General features: G+C 39.3%; 1 protein-coding gene across 1 annotated transcript in view; it reads right to left on the minus strand.

Moving 5' to 3' along the window:
• Positions 1-7,256: 7,256 nt before the first annotated feature.
• LOC124799106 (armadillo repeat-containing protein gudu) overlaps positions 7,257-23,629 on the minus strand; it is a 205,876-nt gene continuing 189,503 nt past the window's right edge. The window contains exon 11 of the mRNA XM_047262645.1: positions 7,257-7,382. Coding sequence (XP_047118601.1) covers positions 7,257-7,382 — 126 coding nt within the window. The remainder of the gene's footprint in view (positions 7,383-23,629) is intronic.

Below are 23,629 nucleotides of genomic sequence, written 5' to 3' on the forward strand. Positions count from 1 at the left end.
ACCTACCTGCGATTGGCGTTTGGGAAGCAGCAGGTTGGTCTGCAGTTCCATGCTGCCTCACCAAACCGTGTGTGGAAGTAACAGTATGGGTAGTGCGGTTGCATATCCTGCGGAAAGTTCGTTGCCAGAGGCAGTGGCCGAGGTTCAGTGGCCACAGCAGGTTCAGTTGCAGGAAGGGGCGAGACCGTGGGCGGAGTCGCTGATGTCCCAGCTGCTTGTTTGTTGCTTGTTGCGAGCGGAACAGTCGGTACAGTGCAGCCCCGGCCGTGGGACGAAGAGCCTGAACCTGAGACTTGCCAGGTAGGCAGTGGCTGGCAAAATAGAGCAGTGATGCATCATGTAGTTTATCAGCAATTGTCATTTGTTGCTCAACAGGTTCGGGAGACCTCTGAGCCAGAGCAAAGCGGATGTGAGGAGATAATTTATCTGACCAGACGGCGAGGAGAGCTGTGTCAGAAAGTAGATTGTCGCTGACCAGGGCCCGTTGCCGTCTCCAGAGTTGGGAAGGTTTGTCGTTGCCTAGTTGCTCGACGTGGAGCACTTGCTGTATTTCTGTCTCAGTTGAGCGCGCAACTGTCTTTTTGGCTAGAGTGTACCAGGTAGCTGAGTCTGGGGTGTCGACCAAGTCAGCAATCAAGTCCTCCTGGTCGTGCAGGTGGGTGATAAGGCACAGAAATCTGGTTTACTCATCAAGTTTGTAATGGTCGAACACTTTGTCCACAATTTTGAACCAGGTTGTTGCACTGTCGGGATTAAACAGTGGTAGTGTCGGTAAGCATTGTAGAATGTTCAGAAGAACAGGTTGAGTTGAATTTGTTGGGGCACTGCCTGAAACAAGCTGTTGTTGCTGCAGTATTCCAGGAGAGTGTGCCTCCAGGGGATATGGCGACGATGGCTGGTCGGGTGATAGCTTGAAGGTGACGCGTTGTGGTTGAGCGCGATCCGTTGTGACGCGGAAGGCCGACGCGGGTGAGACACTGTAATGTGTCGATTGTGGTTGCGGAAGCTCAACACGTTGCGGGTGTGTTCGGATTGACGCGTCATGGAAGACTGACACAGATGAGGCACTGAGATGTGCCTATTTGAGTCAAATAGGATACTTGTGAGTTTGTCGCTTTAAATGATGACACATTTTACACATTTCAATACAGCTATAAAGAAAAGAGGGGTAAAAGTTTACCCACATAACGTCCATCTTCCACGGTGGTGTGTATTTTTTAAGCCTGATAATTTCACTTGTATTTTATAAAAAAAAGTTTTCTTGCTAGAAGTTCTAGCTCCGAATGACACATTGTTGAGTGTTATATGGGCGACCTCTTTATCTGAAATTACAGTCCTGTGGTTTTAATGTTCTTGTTCTAGTGGTATATGATACGAAAAATCTGTTTATGTACTGCATCTGTGTGTTGTATTATACACCTTGTTTTCTCATTTTAAATTTGCCGCCTTCATTTATATTTTACTTCGTCAAAATTTTAGGATAAGTTATGCACAGGTGTTGCCCCTAGCAATTCCATCTTATCAATGTGCATTACATTTATAAAGTTTTAGTTGGTTAGTATATCCAGTTTACGATCTCTCATTTTCATCACTGCTGCAACGCAGTGCCACCTCTTGAGGTGATTCTGTATTAGGCTTCAGTACTGGCACACGATGCTGTGGCGCATTATGGTTACTACCTGTGCCCCCATCTTACTCTGTTACTCACTCCTGTAAATGCAAACGCCTTATGTAGATCTTGGTGCCTCTCCTGTCCAACTAGAAAAGGTAATGATTTTACTATTTTATATTTCTAGTTTATACTGAGTTTAACAAAGGCGGTGTTGGCCTGATATATGTGACGATGCCCCTTGGCTACACTGACTAAAGGACTCTTCTAAGAAACACCAAATTAAGGTATTTGCTCTTTCAATAGGTGAGCTGTTTATACATGCTTATAGGTTATCCAAATCTGCACAACACAATTGCAATTCTTAAATAGATGTATTTGTTCTCTGTTTTCTATGTAGATAACCTGAGGATGCCTAAATAAGGCGAAACATGTCATTCAAAAATAAAAAAAACTAAAATTGCAACCAAGACTGCTTTTAACCAATACTGTTAAGCATTGGTTTGCTGTATGCCACATATGGATTGGAAGAATTTCTATTGTATGTACATTAGATTAGATTAGATTCGGTTTTCATTCCATAGACCCAAAAATGAGATCATTCTCGTGGGTATGGAACAAGTCAGAAAGCATAACATAAAAAACATAAAACATTTGAATATAATACTCACTACCCTGACCGTTTGTCAGGAGATTGTCAAAATAGGTGAATACATTACAGTAACTGGAATTGCTAATATTTACAGAATTACACTGTCAGAATGAAACATAGTTATGCACTTTTAATAAATTTATCATACAGAAAATACCTAATCTTGACTGTTGTGACCATGTGTTGTCAAAACTGAAATCTAACATACATTTTTACTTAAGCTGGTCTAACAGTTCCTGTTAAGATAGTCATCTATAGAGCAGAAGAAGTAGCCCACCAAAAAGTCCTTCACACTCTGTTTGAACTGTGCTTCACCTGAAATCAAGGTTTTATTATTGAAAATGTGTGTTCCCGAATGTTGGACTCCTTTTTGAACCAAGTTAAGTGATTTTAGGTCTTTATCCACACCATTCTTATTCCCAGCATTGACACCATGCACTGAGCTGTTGGTTGGAAATAGAGACATATTACTTGCAACAAACTTCATTAAGGAATAAACACACTGAGAAACAGTGGTCAGACTATGAAGTTCCGCGAACAGGCCACTACATGAAGCTCCCAAATTTACACCACAAATGAATCTTATTACACACTCCTGCATGCAAAAACTCCTGCTCAGTTTGACGAGCCATCCCGGAATACGATCCCTTATCACAAAACAGAATGAAAGCAAGCAAAGTATGCAAGCCTTCTTATATTTACACCTCCCACGTCTGACATGACTCTCACTGCAAACACAGACCCGTCTACGCACCCCAGCAACTCTGTGGCATGCCCCTCCCACTGGAATCCATTATCGAGCTGCAATCCCAGAAACTCAACACTGTCAACCTCCTTCATCTGCATGTCTTCACATGTCATACACATGCTGGAAGGAAATCACCCACGGGTTATGAACCGCATATAGTGGGTCTTTTCAAAGTTTAATAACAGTGTTGTTGTTGTTGTTGTGGTCTTCAGTCCTGAGACTGGTTTGCTGCAGCTCTCCATGCTACTCTATCCTGTGCAAGCTTCTTCATCTCCCAGTACCTACTGCAACCTACATCCTTCTGAATCTGCTTAGTGTATTCATCTCTTGGTCTCCCTCTACGATTTTTACCCTCCACGCTGCCCTCCAATGCTAAATTTGTGATCCCTTGATGCCTCAAAACATGTCCTACCAACTGGTCCCTTCTTCTTGTCAAGTTGTGCCACAAACTCCTCTTCTCCCCAATTATATTCAATACTTCCTCATTAGTTATGTGATCTACCCATCTAATCTTCAGCATTCTTCTGTAGCACCACATCTCAAAAGCTTCTATTCTCTTCTTGTCCAAACTGGCTATCGTCCATGTTTCACTTCCATACATGGCTACACTCCATACAAATACTTTCAGAAACGACTTCCTGACACTTAAATCTATACTCGATGTTAACAAATTTCTCTTCTTCAGAAACGATTTCCTTGCCATTGCCAGTCTACATTTTATATCCTCTCTACTTCGACCATCATCAGTTATTTTACTCCCTATATAGCAAAAATCCTTTACTACTTTAAGTGTCTCATTTCCTAATCTAATCCCCTCAGCATCACCCGGTTTAATTTGACTACATTCCATTATCCTCGTTTTGCTTTTGTTGATGTTCATCTTATATCCTCCTTTCAAGACACTGTCCATTCCGTTCAACTGCTCTTCTAAGTCCTTTGCTGTCTCTGACAGAATTACAATGTCATTGGCGAACCTCAAAGTTTTTACTTCTTCTCCATGAATTTTAATACCTACTCCGAATTTTTCTTTTGTTTCCTTTACTGCTTGCTCAATATACAGATTGAATAACATCGGGGAGAGGCTACAACCCTGTCTCACTCCTTTCCCAACCACTGCTTCCCTTTCATGCCCCTCGACTCTTATAACTGCCATCTGGTTTCTGTACAAATTGTAAATAGCCTTTCGCTCCCTGTATTTTACCCCTGCCACCTTCAGAATTTGAAAGAGAGTATTCCAGTTAACGTTGTCAAAAGCTTTCTCTAAGTCTACAAATGCTAGAAACGTATGTTTGCCTTTTCTTAATCTCTCTTCTAAGATAAGTCGTAAGGTTAGTATTGCCTCACGTGTTCCAACACATTATAATAACAGTGAACTAGCTTGAAACCAATTTATTAGTCAGTGGAAATTTGGTTAGCAGCCATTTCTAAATTTGTACTTGCAACTTACTGTAATGTTTGTATCATATGTAAACAAATGAGAGGTCATTAATGCACACAAGAAAAAGCAACAGACCCAAGATGGAACCTTGAGGAACACCACATGTAATTAATTGCCAGTAAGATGAAGACTGACTGCTTACTGCACAGGTATTTTGCAGTGACAACCTTTGTTTCCCTCTAGTTAAGTAAGACAAAATTCAAGGAACCAAATAACAGGCTACAAGTCGCTGATAAGGATAACAAGAAATAACAGCTTTTCTGTGAGGTTAGCTATTGTGTTTTCTCTCATAGTAATTCCTTCCTTATGTAATTTAATAACTTGGAGAAAATGTTGATGTGCAAGTGTAAATGAATTATAACTCAGTGCATGCTGGTCTTATCCGATCTACTTTTGCACATTGGCTGTAATGAATGATGAGATGGGATATAGTATGTAGCAGCTGATACCACTGGCAGCTACGCAAGTTCATATTCTGGAATATCTTATAACGGAATCTTCAAGAACCAGGGATCATTATTAATCACAGTTGCCAAAGACATGAAAGAGAGGTCCAATATCACACACCTCGTAAACACATTTGAGAGACTGGATAACTTCTTTCTTTGAGGACTTAGCACACATGCATAAATATTTGAAACAGTCCTTTGCAGACTTGCCACATCAAGATTATTTGATATATGATTACTGCCTGTTGAAGATTACTGTAGTGACATCATTGTCTGTGAAAGTTACATAGATGAGTCAAAGCACATTATTATTAGACTCTCTGAGGTTGTTGCAAGATGTTCTGTATCAATTTTTCTTGCCAATTTGAAATTAGTTTAGTAACATAAAAATCGACGGGTGCTATTAGTCACCTCTCTGACTGAATTTCAGTAGGAACTCTGTTAATGTGTAACATTCAGAAGTAAGAAGTAAATGACAGAAAAGTAAAAAGTCTTGATGTGAGAAGAGGTTGTAAACATAGTGAAAAGTACTGATGGTTGCAAAAAACAAAAGACAAGAATAATTTAACAAGAACCTGGACAAAAGACAATAATAATGTAACAGGTACCTGTATTCCTTTAATAGAAAATGATAAATGGTGAATTCTGGAAAAGAATAACTGAAGACTTAAAATGAAAATCAATAAAATAGTACACAGGTGGACATGAAAGAACATCCAGGAATCCACAAATGCAGTTTTGACAAGTGGTATTGAACCCAAGATGAAATCATGAAGACAAATTAAAGAAGCACGATATGACAAACAGTAATTATTAAAATAATGTGTACTTAGATGCAGTTATTTTAGTTTGAATGTTTGCTATAGTGTAAGTTCATGAATGTTATGCCATTGCGAGAACAAGTGTTAATATTAGCTGGAATAAGCACAGTGACATATTTTTATAACAATTAAAACCAACTGTGACCATACATTGGTCATATTCAGATTCTATAGGTTATAAGTGGTGTTCAGAGAACACAGTGTTGTCATATTAATCTAGGGACAAACACCAAGAACCAAATGCCACCCCTGACCCATAGCATCTGAATATTATATATAACCAAAGCGTAGTTATGATTGTTGTTATATTATGTGGTGGTGTCTAAAATAGAAAGGAGCATACAAAAATGTGTTTCACATCGCTAATTGGGTATGGGTTTATTGACAGTGTATCACTAGAAAAAACAGTGGTAAAAGCATGAGTGCCATAGAGGACAGTTTGATGGGTCACAGGTTGAAAACTATAGATGACACCAGAATAAACTCAGTAAAAGTAAGACTTAGTGTGGCAGATAGAGTAAACATGTGAGTGAAATATAGTTCTTTAGCTGAACAAACAAATATTATTTCAACAACTGTTAACCAGACAGGAGATGATGTGAAAATTAGAACTAAAAATATTTTCACCTGCAGAATAATATAACTAACTGTTGCACAAGGGAATTTTCTTGGGTATCTCTCATCTGATATATTAACAAACAAGTAAAATAGGAAAGTCTTCATATGATTTTTACATGCATCCTGAAGTAGTAACTGATGACAAAGATATACTTTTAGATTCTGACTTGTGGAGTATACATAGCAGGCTGGTAGGAAGGAAGGACATTTAGTAACTATTACTATTATTATCATTATTATTATTATTATTATTATTATTATTACACCAAATACATAATTATTAAAACAATATATTTGCAATTTCTCAAAGCTGCTGAGCACCAAATGTGTAAGAATGACTTTTAGAATTTAAATGTCTTTTCAAAACTAATGTCATTAATGACAAAGAACTAGCTTCGTTTCCTTGCCCACTATTAAGAATTACACTGTACGGTTAATATCAATATTTTCATTCCTGAATTTTCATACTTGAATTTTATGTTATTGAATTTTTGTGTTACTAAGTCTTGAAAATGTTAGGAGTTTTTCAGTGACCCTTTCTCACTGTTACAGATGTCCAATTGAATAGCACACAAGTATATAAAGATGGACAAAAACATTGTCAAATACTTTACACATCACTTCAAGTCAATAGTTTTCCCTGTATCTTCTTATTTTTCTTGCTTCTTGGAAGTATCTGAAAGTTTGCAGAAAACGAGTGGCTGTGAATGTCTTTTGCCTTAAAGATGCAGAATTTTCTGTACATTGATTGTTTAAAAGTGTACAAAATTACTGCATGTATCATAAAACCTAAGACTATACAAAAATATATGACAGTTTTTAAATAGTACTCAGTGAAATCTTGCTATATGTCTGAATCATACTAGTACATTCAGTAAATTTTTATGTTCAGATTTTCAGATTTTATTGTCTCTAATTGATTCAAAATGGAACTTCATTGTTCTTAAACTTTTCTGCAGAAAGCGCTAGTTTTCTAATGTTGCTTAGGCATCCAGCAGAAGCTTCCTGTAGTTTTTCATCACTTGATCCTATGGTCTCCAAGAGATACTGAAAATGTAAGAATACTGCATTACTGATGCGATATGGTAAACAGATAAGTAATTCTTTATTTGAGGGTAACATTTGATAAAAACAAAAAATTAGTTATAAAAGTGAACAATATTGTTGACATTATTGTGTAGGTTGCCACAGCCAGACCATTTCACATAAAAGACCATGACATGGTACAATACTCAGAAAATGTTTACCAATATAGTAAACACCTTTGTAACCCAATAAAAAATGATATGCTGTGATTGAATGCTATGCATGTAGTGCAGAGCTTGACTTGGCTGAAAATTACCATCATAACAACGTCTTTGTGAATAGAATTTATCTTGTAGAACTGATATATACAAATGTAACTCTTCCCAAATGCTTGTGGCTAAGACATGCCACAGTATAAGGCCTGAAGTGAATGCTACCATATCTGACATCATTTGAAGGAAAGGCTAGTCTCTTCACTCAGTGATGGCATGTGGTGGCAACACATGTCACAGTATAAGGCCTGAAGTGAATGCTACCATATCTGACATCATTTGAAGGAAAGGCTAGTCTCTTCACTCAGTGATGGCATGTGGTGGCAACATGGAGTCATATTTGTTACTTCCATTACATATTATTAATGAAGTAATTTTGTATCACATTTGTGGTATACAGGAACCTGATGATGATCTGTGAATTGAAAGTGGTTGTCCAGTTAAGAAGTTTTATCAGGAGTTCTTGGTGGTAAATCATGACATTCATAAAATACTCTCTACAAAAACTACACACTGTGAAGTAATTATCTGAATGGGATGCAAATTAACAGTTATGATGTAATGTGCAGACAAATAATGACAACAAATCAGAAAAACTGGATGATTTGTTCTAGAGAAAGAGTTTCACAAATTGAGCAAGTCTATAATGCGTTGGTCCACCTCTGGCCCTTATACAAGCAGTTATTTGGCTTTGCACGTATTGATAAGAGTTGCTGGGAAACCTCCTGAGGAACATCACATCAAATTCTGTCCAATCCATACTTTAGAACATTGAAATATTGAGCTGGAGGCCCTGCCCATAATACTCCAAATGTTCCAATTGTGGAGAAATCTGATGACCTCACTTGCCAAGGTAGGGTTTGGCAATCACAAAAACAAACAGTAGAAATGCTCGTCATATACAGGTGGACATTATTTTGCTGAAATGTAAGCTCAGGACGGTTTGCCATGAAGGTCAACAAAACTGGGCATAGAATATCATCGACATACCAGTATGTTGTAAGGGTTCCATGGATGACAACCAAACAGGTCCTGCTATGAAAAGGAATGGCATCCCAGGCTATCACTCCTGGTTATCAGGCCATATGGTGGGCGACAGTCAGGTTGGTACCCCACCTCTGTCCGGGGCATCTGCAGACATGTCTTTGGCCTGGAATCTCATTGACTGGAGCAGAACTGTCTTTAGTGATGAGTCCTGCTTCAAACTGAGCCTTGAAGGCCAGTGAAGATGTGTCTGGAGATGCCCCAGACAGTGGTGGGATACCAGCCTGACTGTCATCCACCATACAGCCCAACAACCAGAAGTGATGGTGTGGGATGCTACTTCCTTTCACAACAAGACCTCTTTGGTTGTCATTCACAGCATCTTTACAGCACAGTGGTATGTCAAAGATATTCTAGACCCTGTTTTGTTACCCTCCATTGCAAGACATCCTGGGCTTACATTTCAGCAAGGTAATGCATGCCTGCATACAGTGAGGGTTTTTGCTGCTTGTCTTCGTACTTGTCAAACCCTACTTTGCCCAGCAGGGTCGCTGGATCTCTCACCAACTAAGAACATTTGGAGCATTATGGTCAGGGCTTTACAATTAGCTCAGGATTCTGATGACATAGTACATCAATTGGACAGAATTCACAATCATCCCTTTGGAGGACATACAAATCTTTCGATCAATGCCAAGCTTAATAATTGCTCGCGTAAGTGCCAGAGGTGGACCAGCATGTTACTGACTTGCTCAGTTTGTGAAGCTTTCTCTCTTGAACAAAACATTCAATTTTTCTGGAATTGTAATCATTTGTCTGTCTGTACATGTACATCACCTCTACCGATTTCCATCTCATATGGATAATTCCTTCATGGTGTGCTGCTTTTTTTGTTTTAGAGTGTATTTGCTTCTTTAAAAATATAATTTTTACTTTGAGTGATGGAATTGAAACATTGTAAAGCTAATATTGTTCACAAGTTTACCAGTGAAGATAGAACTAAGAGAGGGTAAAACTAAGTGCTGACATATAGCCCATTTTCAGCACCAAGTCACTGTTATTGAGGAGCAACAAGGAGGCAACTGAGTTTAATTTTCCCCTCTTGTACATGGAACACTGTTAACTGTGTCTTATGCTCTTACTGCATAGCATACTGCATGGAGATATACAGTTTAAGCTTGATAGTGGCATGCCACCTGGTGAACACAAACTATGTGGTCCTGATTCTTCCCTCTTGTCAGTGAAATTTTGATGTTGAAATATAAATAGTCTCTGGATGTGGTCCAGTTACTTCTAAATCAGCCACATCACTATGATTTAGGACTCCCATCTTGTAATATGACAAGCCTCTGAGCTATGCCCAAAAGTGCATGTGCGAGTGCAGTCCGCTTGGTTGAGAAGGAAGTGTGGCAATGGATGCTGGCTTTTGATGGGCAGACCCCATGTATAACAGAAATGAGGACACGACTGAGACAAGATACTGCTGATGATGAGAGCTGGTCATGTATCAGTTGCTGATAGGCAAACAGAGAGGCTGACCAAGGCAGAAGTGCAGGAGACAGTCAACAACAACTAGAAATGACCAGCACGATCGTAGTCTGCACACTGACCGTGTGCCTGGGCTGGCAAGACCATGAGAATGAGAAGAGTATGAAATCATAAATTCTATAAGAGTGTGATATACTGATGAAAAGGTCTCAGAGAGGAAGAAAATGAGGCTAGACAGCAAATTATAGCTTTATTGTTTTGTGAGTTATAGAATATTAAAAACAGATAAAATCCCATAAATTTAAGGATATATGAATTTGCTAATAAGAGTGGCAGGGACATGACCAATAGATCAAATTAAAGATGAACTAAAGTAGAATAAGAATCCAGTTGCAGAATTGCTGATTATTAAATATTTTTAGACACATGTAATTAATTTGCTTGGTATCATAACTTTTAGTATTTGTTTATAAAATGATAGATTCTGTGAAACAGGATGACAATATAGAGTTGGAGAGAGAACTTACTGTTACTTACTAGAATGATTCAAACTGAGGAAATATTTTAAAGTCCAAGAACAGTAAGGTAGATAGAGGAAAATAAAGTAAAAAGAAAAAGGCATAATATTCCTTCCTCCCTTTAGCCTACAGATCTCAGGCTGTAGAGGTGATGCTGAAATGTATTCCTCCTTCTCTGTAGCCTACAGATCACAAGCTGTAGAAGTGATGCTGAAACGTATACCCTCTTTAAGAGTCAGTTACAACAGACAAGACATGTGCTTTATTTTAACTATGGATGATGTATAATAGAATGAACAGCAAGTAAACAATTAACTTCTAATATTCGAAAACAACATTTGCTTTGTGTGAGATAATGAGGCAAGATCATGGGGAAAGACTGTGAATACAAGAAACAGTTACTGTTACTGAAATTGCTGTGAATAGTCTGTAGGCAGTGACAAAGAAACAGTTTTTTAAAAAACTGTAATTGTGCAATAATTGAACATGCACTTAACAAGAAGTATTATTTTTCACAATACCTGGGAAGTTGTAGAAAGAAATGTGTCTGAGAAGTGAGATGTGGTTGAACAAAGAAATACAGGAGAATGCTGCTCATGCTTAACAGAGTAAGAGTAGTAAAGATGGATGAAAGATTAGGAAAAGAAGTTGAATGGAGGGAAAGGGAATAATTTAATGGGAGGCAAGTCAGGCAGACTGAAGCTGCACATGGAGATGAAGTGAAAGGGAAGAAGAAGTAGGAGTTCTGCACACTTATGTCTCTACGAGTCAGATCTAGGCTATTTTTACAAACCTATTCTTCTCACCTATTTTACCCTCAATGATTCCATAAAATATTATTTTAGCTCTGAAAGTCACATATTTGTAATTCACAATTTGATGATCTGTTGGTGCAATGAGAATTCTATAGATCATTTGCATAACAATAATGATATGCAACAAACCAGTTAGAGGCTATAAACGTATGTCAATAGGCAGCATTCGTCTATGAATAAATACCAGAAATAATTAATATTTAGGCATGGGTAAATGCTGCCCATGTACAGATGAGTATTTTAAATATTGAGGAATACTAAAGTGTAGGGACAGCAAACGTGTTTTATTCTTGTAGACTAAATAGGATGTTTTGGAAAGGAAGGGAGAGACATATGCTAAAGGTGATGGTCTAAGCCATTCTTAAAAATGATACCTTAATTTGCTGCCCTTCCTATTCATGTCAATACTAAATAGTCACTGCAGTGACAAGCTGGGTGATTTTGAACATTTGTGTGTTTTTTCAGTATGAATACCATATATGTAGATAATTATAAAAAGGATAGTTGCTCAAAAACTCATTAAATATTTATTTTATTGTTTCTGTTATAGAATTTCTATTAATGTAATTGCAAAGAGGTGTATCTGAGAAACTATTTTATAAAAAGCAAATATTTATTTAATGATTTCCCTTCAGAGCAGTACATACAATCACATTTCAGCATATGTCTGTTTCCTCTTGAACAAGCTTCAAGTTTCCAAGAGCAAAATCCTGTAATTGTATCGAGGAGGTTAGAAATAAGGCATGCTTTTAGCTGATTTATAAATATAACTTTTCTGTCTCCAAGTAACGAACATCTAACTGAAAATTTTGATAATTTACTTGTCTTTGATTCAACAACAGCTTTAAAAGAAATGGAGGTCATTTTTTTGTCAAGCATAATCATGAAAATAATTATCCCTTTAAATATAATGTATTATTTACATGCTGCATGAGAATCACTAGCTGAAAGAAGGAAGATTAAAATCTAATGTCCCATTAACAATGATGCCACCGTTGGGTGGCTTGCGGAGTATCAATGTAGGTAGATGTAGATGTAGATGGAGCACATGCTCAGGTCAGGGAAGGGTGGAGAACGAACTGGGCTGTGTCCTTTCAGAGGAATGATCATGGCTTTTGCTTTGAATGATTTAGAGATCTCACAAAAAACCTAAATATGGATAGCTGGACAGGGATTTGAACTACTGTCCTTCTGAATCCAAGTCCAGTGTGCTAAAGATTGTTCCACCTCACTCGATCTCTAACTGAAAGTACCAATATTGCATCTGCAATTCAATTTCCAAATGTCTGAATACCTTCATCCAGACATGAAGGTCACTTACAGAACAAGAACAAACAATGGAAAATCCAGGATAGCATGTAACAATGCTATGAAAAGGATAGTTGCTACTCACCGTATAGTGGAAATGCTGAGTTGCAGAAAGGCACAACAAAAAGACTCACAAAATAAGCTTTCAGCCAACAAGGCCTTTGTCAAAAATAGACAACAGACAGATAGACAAGTAAGGAAGAGGCTGTGGTTGGGGGGGGGGGAGAGCAGGGGGAGGGGAAGGGATAGCAGGGTAGGGGTGGAGTGCTGTAAAGTGCTACTGGGGAGGGTGCAGGGATGAGGTGGAGAGAGGGTAGGACAGCTAGGTGCAGTCAGAAGATTAGACAGAGGGGAGGGGAGAGAGAGAGAGAGGGGGGGGTTTGCAAAAAAGGAGAGGAGTATAAAGACTGTGTGCATTGATGGAATAGAGGGCTGTGTAGTGCTCGAATGGGAACAGGGAAGGGGCTAGATGGGTGATGACAATGATTAACGAAGGGTGAGGCCAGGAGGGTTACAGGAATCTAGGATGATTGCAGGGAGAGTTCCCACCTGTGCAATTCAGAAAAGTTGGTGTTGGTGGGAAGGATCCATATGCACAGGCTGTGAAGCAGTCATTGAAATGAAGAATGTCATGCTGGGTGACATGCTCAGCAACAGGTGGTACAGTTGTTTCTTGGCCACAGTTTGTCAGTGGCCATTCATACGGACAGACAGCTTGTTCGTTGTCATGCCCACATAGGATGCAGCACAGTGGTTGCAGCTTAGCTTGTAGATCATATGGCTGGTTTCACAGGTGGCCCTGCCTTTGGTGGGATGGATAGGTGATGTTTGTGACCAGACTGGAGTAGGTGATGGTGGGAGGATGTATGGGACAGGTCTTGCATCTATGTCTATTACAGGCATATGAACCATGAGGTAAGAGGTTGGGGCCAGGGATTGTGTAGGGATGGAGGAGTATATTATGCAGGTTCGTTGGACAGTGAAATACCACTGTGGGAGGGGTGGGAAGGATAGGGGCAGGGCATTTCTCATTTCAGGGCATTATGAGAGGTAGTCGAAATCTTGGCAGGGAATGTAATTCAGTTGCTTCAGTCTTAGGAATGTCCCTCTGTGGCTGGATGGTGAGACCTTGGGAGGTGGTGGTTGACTGGAAAGATAAGGAACAGGACATTTGTTTTTGTACAAGGTTGGGAGGATAATTACGGTCTGTAAAGGCGTCAGTGAGTACCGCTCGTTGCTGCAGATGCAACGGCCACAGGTGACTAGGTTGCATGAAAGGAACTTCTTGGTATGGATTGAGTGGCAGCTGTTGAAGTGAACATATTGCTGGTGGTTAGTATGTTTGATATGGACAGAGTTACTGATGTAGCCATCTTTCAGGTGGAGGTAGACAGCTAGGAATGTGGCTTGTTATGTTGAGTAGGACCAGGTGAAGTGATTGGGGGAGAAGGTGTTGAGGTTCTGGAAACTTATGCTCATATTGGTTCTGTGTCTCTTCAGCTGATGCTGCAAAGGTTACAGCCTTACAGCAAGCACCACAGACTTCTTGGCAGTAAATGCACAGTAATGGCTCTGCACAAAGACAGCCATCCAATTACTTTTTTACCTGTGTCAGCACACCAGGCACAAAATGTTTTTGGGATGGATGCTTTTTCATCTTTTGATTTTAAATTAGTAGACATCATCAATATTATATCATTTTTGTAGAATTTAATGATCTTGATTCACTATGTGCCAGATTTTCAGATGGACGCTTACGAGGCTTAGGGTACGCAAATAATTATGTAACTAACATTCAGCAAAAGCTGTGGCTCTCTGTGTTTGATTATGTTATTTATTAATATTTTTACCTCTATTGGAGAACTTTATTTGACAATAATGTGCAATCCACATTTTAATAAAAAAAGGATTATCAAATGCAGAGTACCATCACACGGGGTGATTTCGGACAGTTTTGTCGTTATGTTGATTGTAACTTTTGTATATATTGTTAGATGAAATTGATTGTTATGGAAGTGCTAGGGTATATGTGTAATGAATAAAATATCCCAGAACCAGAAAGTGTATGTGTTGGTATATTTATCTGAGGCAGTTAAATATAGTGTCCGAAGTCACCCCATGGATTGGGGTGATTTCGGACACATGTGTTTTTTAAATCTCTGTCCGAAGTTACAGTATATAGAGGGCGAATTTGGACAGTTACTGCCTTTTTAAAATATTTTACATGCTTTTTATTTGATTTTGGTGACATTTTACACATTTTAAGGTAGCCCTTTGTTACGAATAAGTGATATGGAATGATATAATGAATTTTATATATTAGAGATAAGTTTTTATTATGCAAGAATTTAATTAATTTTTTTTACAGTTCTTAACTGTAATATTAGAAACAGACAAACAAACAAAGTAATTTAACTAAAAGGTCAAAATAATTTTTCTCACTCATCATTCTAAATTAAGTTGCAAACACTTTAAATAAACGATTGTCTGCGAGTCTAAAGCACATATTCTTTAAAAATGAACATTCCTCTCTTCTCAACTGCTGTGGGAAGTATTCTCGAAATTTGCAATTTTTGTATTGTGTCTTCATGGGGGACATTAGGAAACACAAATATGTTTTTACTGTTCTCGTGTGGGCACAAGAATTTCACACTTATTTCCGTAGCACCAACATTTGTGGCCACTCCAACAAACTGCCTTGTTTGCACCGAGCGAGATGGCGCAGTGACTAGTGCACTGGACTCGCATTCAGGAGGATGATGGTTCAATCCCGTATCCAGCCATCCTGATTTAGGTTTTCTGTGATTTCCCTAAATTGCTCCAGGCAAATGCCAGGATGATTCCTTTGAAAGGGCATGGCTGACTTCCTTCCCTGTCCTTCATTAATCCGATGAGACCGATGACCTCGCTGTCTGGTCTCCATCCCCAAACAACCCGACCCCCAACGGCCTTGTTTGCTCCTTGTTTCCACGTTTATATTTGTACTCTGCAACAAGAAAAGCCTCTTCTTTCAGCAGTAAAACTTCATTGGATGATGTGTTGTTTTCACTTTCACTACTGCTAGAGGCACTGTCACTTGTTTCAGCACTGTTTCTGTTTCCTTGAAAATCTCGGCCAGTGACTGATTTTCCAGGTTGAACGCCTAGTCTGCAGCAGCAGCGGGAGCTACCAAGCTTATTTGGAGGATAGAGAATTTCTTTGAGCATTTCTTCAAAAGTGGAAGACCTTGCGTCTGCATTGCTTTGCTGGCTCTCCTCATTATCAGGCAATTTTTGTAAGGCATAATCTGGATCAAAAGGGATTAGGCCCGTGGTGCAAAAATCCACCCTTTATGTTTTCCTTGGAGTTTGCTGAAATCTTAGTCAGTGTTGCTTCAGAAGAGATGGGAAGGCATCCTTGGAAATGATCCCATGAGTGTGTTTCTTCCAATCAGTTAATACAGCTCGCCATGCTGTTTCATTGGCCTGACGAAGCTTACATCGAGCAGTTGGAGGAGGTGCGTGCTATTGGGGGAAGGAGAATGAATGAAATATTGTTCCGCTCACACTCTTCAACAACACGTAAAGAGACGTGACTGGATAAGTTGTCTCCAATCATAACTGTTGGCCCATTTTTCCTCTTCAAATCGGGCAAAGCGATTGTAAAGAACCAGTCTTCAAATACTGGCAGATCAAACCATCCACTTTTGTTCCTATTGAAATGGATTCCTTGTGGTCCACCTTCTTGCCATGTGTCTCACAAATGCTCTGATTTGTAAAGGACGTATGGAAGAAGCAGTTTACCATCAGCACTAGCTGCCATCATTATTGAGACACTAGATTTTGATGAGTCCATCACTTTTTCAGCATGCTTACTCCCTCGTTTCGTAATTATCTGCTGCTTACCTGGATCATCTGACATGTTGGTTTCATCATAGTTGATCATGTTGCTAGGTGGGAGATTTTCCAGCTTTGCCTTGATATTGGAGAAAAACATCTTACGCAAACGGAAAGATCTTCCGACTGTCATTTGAGTAATAAATGCACCCATTCTTCTCCTGGCAAATTATTACGAAATTTCTTCTCTTTTAGGCCAGACTTATCAAGGTAGCCTTTAAATAAATATCTAATATCCAATTTAGTGAAGGGAAATCCTCAATGTGCAGCCCTCAAGATACCTTGCTTCAACATTTCTTCTTCTTCTTCTTCTTATTTATTTAGCCCTGGCTGTCCTTCCATTTTTTTTCAGATGTGCACTTTATTTTGTAGGGTTGATTTAGGTATACCATACAAATCACGCGCTTTTCTGTACGATAATTTACCACTCTGAATATCACGAACAGCTTTATCTAAAAGTTCCGGGTCATAATTACACTGTACTGTAGCACCTCTCCTGCTCTTATATGTTCCTGGCATTGTCCAAAATCACCCCACACAGTACACAGTTTTATAAAAACCATTGTTATTTTATAACTTTGCATGAGAAACTCAACAAACTTGTACAGAAGTTGTCTCATTGCTGTTAGCTACTGAGCGCATCGACAATTACGGTCACAATAACTTCCTGCTCGGCGCAACAATAGAAAGTTTCCACTTTACGATAATGCATGGATTTTTAACACTGAGACTATTCATCAGTTATTCACCTAGGGAAACAATTGACACAAAATAAAAGTTGTGGAAAGTGATAAATGCAATCTTGTGCTTAAAATAACTGACAAAGAGCAAATAAGCCATACTGTCCGAATTCGCCCCGGTGTCCAAAATCACCCCGTTTGACAGTAATACAAAAGTGCAGTGTTTCAAAGGACTTGGCAGTTGAAATGGGAACGTCTTTATGTCTTACTTAAATACCTAATGATATTGTTTTCACGTGACTAAACTTTTCACATCCAACATTTTTTTTTATGAGATGAAAGTCACAAGAAAATTCAGAACATCAATGAGATGGTTTAAATTGATTTTATTTAAGCAACTCCTCAATATTCAGTTTTAAACTAAGTAAAGCACATCTAAGGCCACTCTTCATGTTTAGGCAACTGTGGTATTTTGTCTCAAGTAGGTATGTACTGTAGATGAGAACTGTATGAGGACTTATAAGACTCCTTTTGCCACTCTTGGATAAATATAAAGGAAACTGACTCAAAATTTTTCCAACCCCACTTGTTGAAAATGTTCATCAGCATTTGAACCACATTTTAGTTCAATTCCATTTCCCTGTATTTCATCAGGAAGTGCATGCACATGAGTTGTGAAGGATGATCTTGCTGATTTGCACTTACAGACGCCTGAAAACAAGTGAGGAAAATATAGTTTGAACTCTTCTTCGAGCTGTTCCTGATGACAACTCTCCCCTTGTTGACCCCACACTATTGCCTATATAAAAGTTCATTGAATCGAGGGAATAACAAAAAAGTTAATAATGGAAGAATCCAGGTGATGCTACCACAGCATTATCTTCTCCAAAAAGGCCCTTTTGGCATCATTGACATCCATTATTGTGATGTTTTCTACCTCATAGTTTCAAATTCAGATTATTAAGGGTTTCAAAGAAGTATGCAAGGTATGCAAGGGAAAATATAAAGCTGTCATCAGTGTATGAATGATGAAGATTAGCTTTTCATTGACTCAAAAAAAGTAATTAGACCTCACATTTCAGTTCATACAGTCTGCAAAGTATATTGCCCTTTGAAGGCCATCAGACTAGTGTATGAAAGATTAAGGACTGTTGTTCACATTGATATCATTACATAGGACTCAGAAAAAAAATGAGTATCTACAGCACTTGACTTAATTTTATTAACTACACTGACAACCACTTTCCGTGCAGTGTTTAGCTTCTCAGTTAATGTGTTAGAAGATAGGTCTTCTCTGTGATCATACAGTGAGAGCCAATAAGATAATGATTTTTTCTTTTGGCAATTCTTAGGAAGCCAGAAAGTGAACCTAACATGGCTCATGCTCTGTCAGTATACATTCCCATAACTCCATCCGAAGACAGACCATTTTCAACTAGAAATTCCATTAATGATGGAAAATACACCAGAATCTTTTCATGTTGTTTCCAAGTCTTTAGAAAAGACTATTTATTCCATTATTTTCTTCTCATCCACAGATCAACAGTATACAGCTATATCAATACAATCGTCATGCTGCAAGACAAAATATGGAGACATTTTAACTTGCTGATCTTTCACATTCAGGGCCATTCCTTGAAGCCTATGTTGCTTGTTGGAAGAGGTATTTTTCCCATTTTTCACCAACTACATTCTTCGAAAACAATTCTGGCTGCTTTAAGAATGGTTTGATTGACGTCTCACAATGGTAAGAGTATTTCTTTTTTTCGATGTTAAGAGACAAATTTCATATGGAACGTCAATAACTTACTCAATTTCCTGCAGGAAGATCCCAGTAGGATCCATTTTCATGCAGTTTAAAGAATTTCTGTTTCCAACAAAAAACTTTTTTGGTTGATTTTTAAACACTGGATGATTTGCTGTTAGATAATATTCCAGACACACAGGCTGCAGTAAGTTTTACCGAGGACATTATTGTATGTAAAACACTATGGCAGTTGGACATTGTGTTTTCCGGTATACATGAACGTAGTAAAATACACACTCATGAGAGAAAACCAATAAAAATACAGTAACTTCATGCTGAAAGCACAAACATATTCAATACATCGTCCTTATATATTGCCAGGTTGGTCCCTGTTAGACAAATAGTGATCTGTGAGAGGAGTGAAGTTAGCTATTGCAGGGAACATTACAGAATGAGAGTGAGAGAACTCTGCTCTGGGGTTAAATAGAAAAACATTAGATGTTTCCACATGGTGGCACTGGACAGTGGCTGTGCACAACTGTTAGTGCTATCGGAAGGTGCCACCTCTTGGCGGCCGAGAGTAGCTTCTGTACTCTGGATTGGGCTGACTGAACAACATGTGATGGGCCAGCACCACACTTTCTGCTGAACATTGATGGACAATGAGATTTCAGTATGATTGATGTGATACCACAGGTTATCACAGTTTTCTCCTGTTGTGGTACGTGTAACACAGTGCCACATCCAGTGACACACCACTGTCCCTCCCCCATTGTCTGAGACAGTGCTCAGTGTTCAGGAAGGCAATATCCTTCTGTCAGCAGATGCCTTCCATGCCATGAAAAGCTCCATGTTGGCCTTCATTGGAGAATAGTGCTAGAAATTACCCGGATGGTGAGGGCCCTGCCATGGGCAGCTGCACATGGAATTTCCTCTGGCCATTGAGGGTGGGGGCAGGGGATGGCTCCTGAAAAACCAGCTCTAGCTGACTCTGTGATTGCTGTCTATGGCTATACTGATGAACTGGTGGAGGCTGGAAATGAGAACAAAGAAGAGTGGACAAGGAATAGTAACATAAAGGGATAGAATCTGTGGAGGGGCCACAAGGGGGAGGTGAGGAAGGAGGTCCAGCTATACAGGATGTCGTGCAGGAGCCCTGGGAGGATGTGGTGGGGGCAACAGTAAATTCAGCACTGTGCATGGCTGGTGGGAATGCAGGAGTTCCACTGGGCTCTCTTCATTGTTGGTCATGGACCTATAGCAACTCGGGAAGTGTGTGAGGCCATGTCTGCAAGGGCGTCATCAGTATACTTCTTCATCTGTGTCTTAAAAGTGCAGATAAGGTGTTCTGCCTTCCCGGTCAACTGAGGGTGGAACGGGGGTGCATGAGTATGGTGTATACCATGGTGAGCACAGAAATCATGAGCAATGTGAGAGAGGAATTGATGACTCTTGTCAGTTACCATTGTGTAGAGCAGACCTTTGATGAAGAAGGTACAAGTGACAGCCCACACTGTTGCTTCCATTGTGGAGCAACAACAGTTGATGATGTACATGTATGGGAACTGAAGGACGTGGTGATGACCACCAAACAGTAAGCATCCAAAGAGGGGCCAGCAATGCTGACATGGACACTCCCACAGCTGTGACAGCTCAGGCTATCGAGAATCACATTTCTGGTCCAAGGACTGATAACCTGCACATTTAGATCAAGCAGTAATTAAATGTTCAATGTCCTGATGTACCCTGGACCAGCAGACATGGCAGCAAGCATGAGACTCCTCAATGATCATGATGCATAAGGTGAAGAATGTCACATTGAAGAGCTGCTAGAACTTGTGGAACACCATTTTCTGAGGATAACAAAAGAACACCATCATGAGTCTGTGTCTCGATAAAAAAGAAAATGTGGATACAATCTAGTACATGAGCTGGAGGGTGCCTGGGCAACTCTTATTGAACATATTGTCACACTTGACAAAGAACAGTGTCAGCAGTGATGGCTCGAGTGATGTGAGAACTGTTACTAGAAAATTCATCCACTGTCCACCAAACTTTGTCATTAAGTTAAAATAAAGTACCTTACCTTTATCAAAATTAGGGTCGTTGTTGTTGTTGTGGTCTTCAGTCCTGAGACTGGTTTGATGCAGCTCTCCATGCTACTCTATCCTGTGCAAGCTTCTTCATCTCCCAGTACTTACTGCAACCTACATCCTTCTGAATCTGCTTAGTGTATTCATCTCTTGGTCTCCCTCTACGATTTTTACCCTCCACGCTGCCCTCCAATGCTAAATTTGTGATCCCTTGATGCCTCAAAACATGTCCTACCAACCAGTCCCTTCTTCTTGTTAAGTTGTGCCACAAACTCCTCTTCTCCCCAATTATATTCAATACCTCCTCATTAGTTATGTGATCTACCCATCTAATCTTCAGCATTCTTCTGTAGCACCACATCTCAAAAGCTTCTATTCTCTTTTTGTCTAAACTATTTATTGTCCACGTTTCACTTCCATACATAGCTACACTCCAGACAAATACTTTCAGAAAAGACTACCTGACACTTAAATCTATACTCGATGTTAACAAATTTCTCTTCTTCAGAAACTCCTTCCTTGCCATTGCCAGTTAACATTTTATATCCTCTCTACTTCAACCATCATCAGTTATTTTGCTCCCCAAATAGCAAAACTCTTTTACTACTTTAAGTGTCTCATTTCCTAATCTAATTCCCGCAGCATCACCTGATTTAATTCGACTACAATCCATTATCCTCATTTTGCTTTTGTTGATGTTCATCTTAGATCCTCCTTTCAAGACACTGTCCATTCCGTTCAGCTGCTCTTCCAGGTCCTTTGCTGTCTCTGACAGAATTACAATGTCATCGGCAAACCTCAAAGTTTTTACTTCTTCTCCATGGATTTTAATACCTACTCCAAATTTTTCTTTTGTTTCCTTTACTGCTTGCTCAATAACAGATTGAATAACATCGGGGAGAGGCTACAACCCTGTCTCACTCCATTCCCAATCACTGCTTCCCTTTCATGCCCCTCGACTCTTATAACTGCCATCTGCTTTCTGTACAAATTGTAAATAGCCTTTTGCTCCCTTTATTTTACCCCTGCCACCTTCATAATTTGAAAGAGAGTATTTCAGTCAACATTGTCAAAAGCTTTCTCTAAGTCTACAAATGCTAGAAATGTAGGTTTGCCTTTCCTTAATCTTCCTTCTAAGATAAGTCATAAGGTCAGTATTGCCTCACGTGTTCCAATATTTCTACGGAATCCAAACTGATCTTCCCCGAGGTCAGCTTCTACCAGTTTTTCCATTCGTCTGTAAAGAATTCGAGTTAGTATTTTACAGCTGTGACTTATTAAACTGATAGTTTGGTAATTTTCACATCTGTCAACACCTGCTTTCTTTGGGATTGGAATTATAATATTCTTCTTGAAGTCTGAGGGTATTTCACCTGTCTCACACATCTTGCTCAGCAGATGGTAGAGTTATGTCAGGACTGGCTCTCCCAAGGCTGTCAGTAGTTCTAATGGAATGTTGTCTACTCCTGGGGCCTTGTTTCGACTCAGATCTTTCAGTGCTCTGTCAAACTCTTCATGCAGTATTGTATCTCCCATTTCATCTTCATCTACATCCTCTTCCATTTCCATAATATTGTCCTCAAGTACATCACCCTTGTATAGACCCTCTATATACTCCTTCCACCTTTCTGCTTTCCCTTCTTTGCTTAGAACTGGGTTTCCATCTGAGGTCTTGATATTCACACAAGTGGTTCTCTTTTCTCCCAAGGTCTATTTAATTTTCCTGTAGGCAGTATGTATCTTACCCTTAGTGAGATAAGCCTCTACATCCTTACATTTGTCCTCTAGCCATCCCTGCTTAGCCATTTTGCACTTCCTGTCAATCTCATTTTTGAGACTTTTGTATTCCTTTTTGCCTGCTTCATTCACTGCATTTTTATATTTTTTCCTTTCATCAGTTAAATTCAATATTTCTTCTGTTACCCAAGGATTTCTACTAGCCCTCGTCTTTTTACCTACTTCATCCTCTGCTGCCTTGACTACTTCATCCCTCAGAGCTACCCATTCTTCTTCTACTGTATTTCTTTCCCCCATTCCTGTCAAGTGTTCCCTTATGCTCTCTCTGAAGCTCTGTACAATCTCTAGTTTAGTCAGTTTATGCAGGTCCCATCTCCTTAAATTCCCACCTTTTTGCAGTTTCTTCAGTTTTAATCTACAGTTCGTAACCAATAGATTGTGGTCAGAGTCCACACCTGCCCCTGGAAATGTCTTACAATTTAAAACCCGGTTCCTAAATCTCTGTCTTACCATTATATAATCTATCTGATACCTTCTACTATCTCCAGGATTCTTCCATGTATACAACCTTCTTTTATGATTCTTGAATCAAGTGTTAGCTATGATTAAGTTATGCTCTGTGCAGAATTTTACCAGACGGCTTCCTCTTTCATTTCTTACCCCCAATCCATATTCACCTACTATGTTTCGTTCTTTCCCTTTTCCTATTCTTGAATTCCAGTCACCCATGACTATTAAATTTTCGTCTCCC

Source organism: Schistocerca piceifrons, chromosome 5 (genome assembly GCF_021461385.2).
Source record: "Schistocerca piceifrons isolate TAMUIC-IGC-003096 chromosome 5, iqSchPice1.1, whole genome shotgun sequence".
Classification (NCBI taxonomy): domain Eukaryota; kingdom Metazoa; phylum Arthropoda; class Insecta; order Orthoptera; family Acrididae; genus Schistocerca; species Schistocerca piceifrons.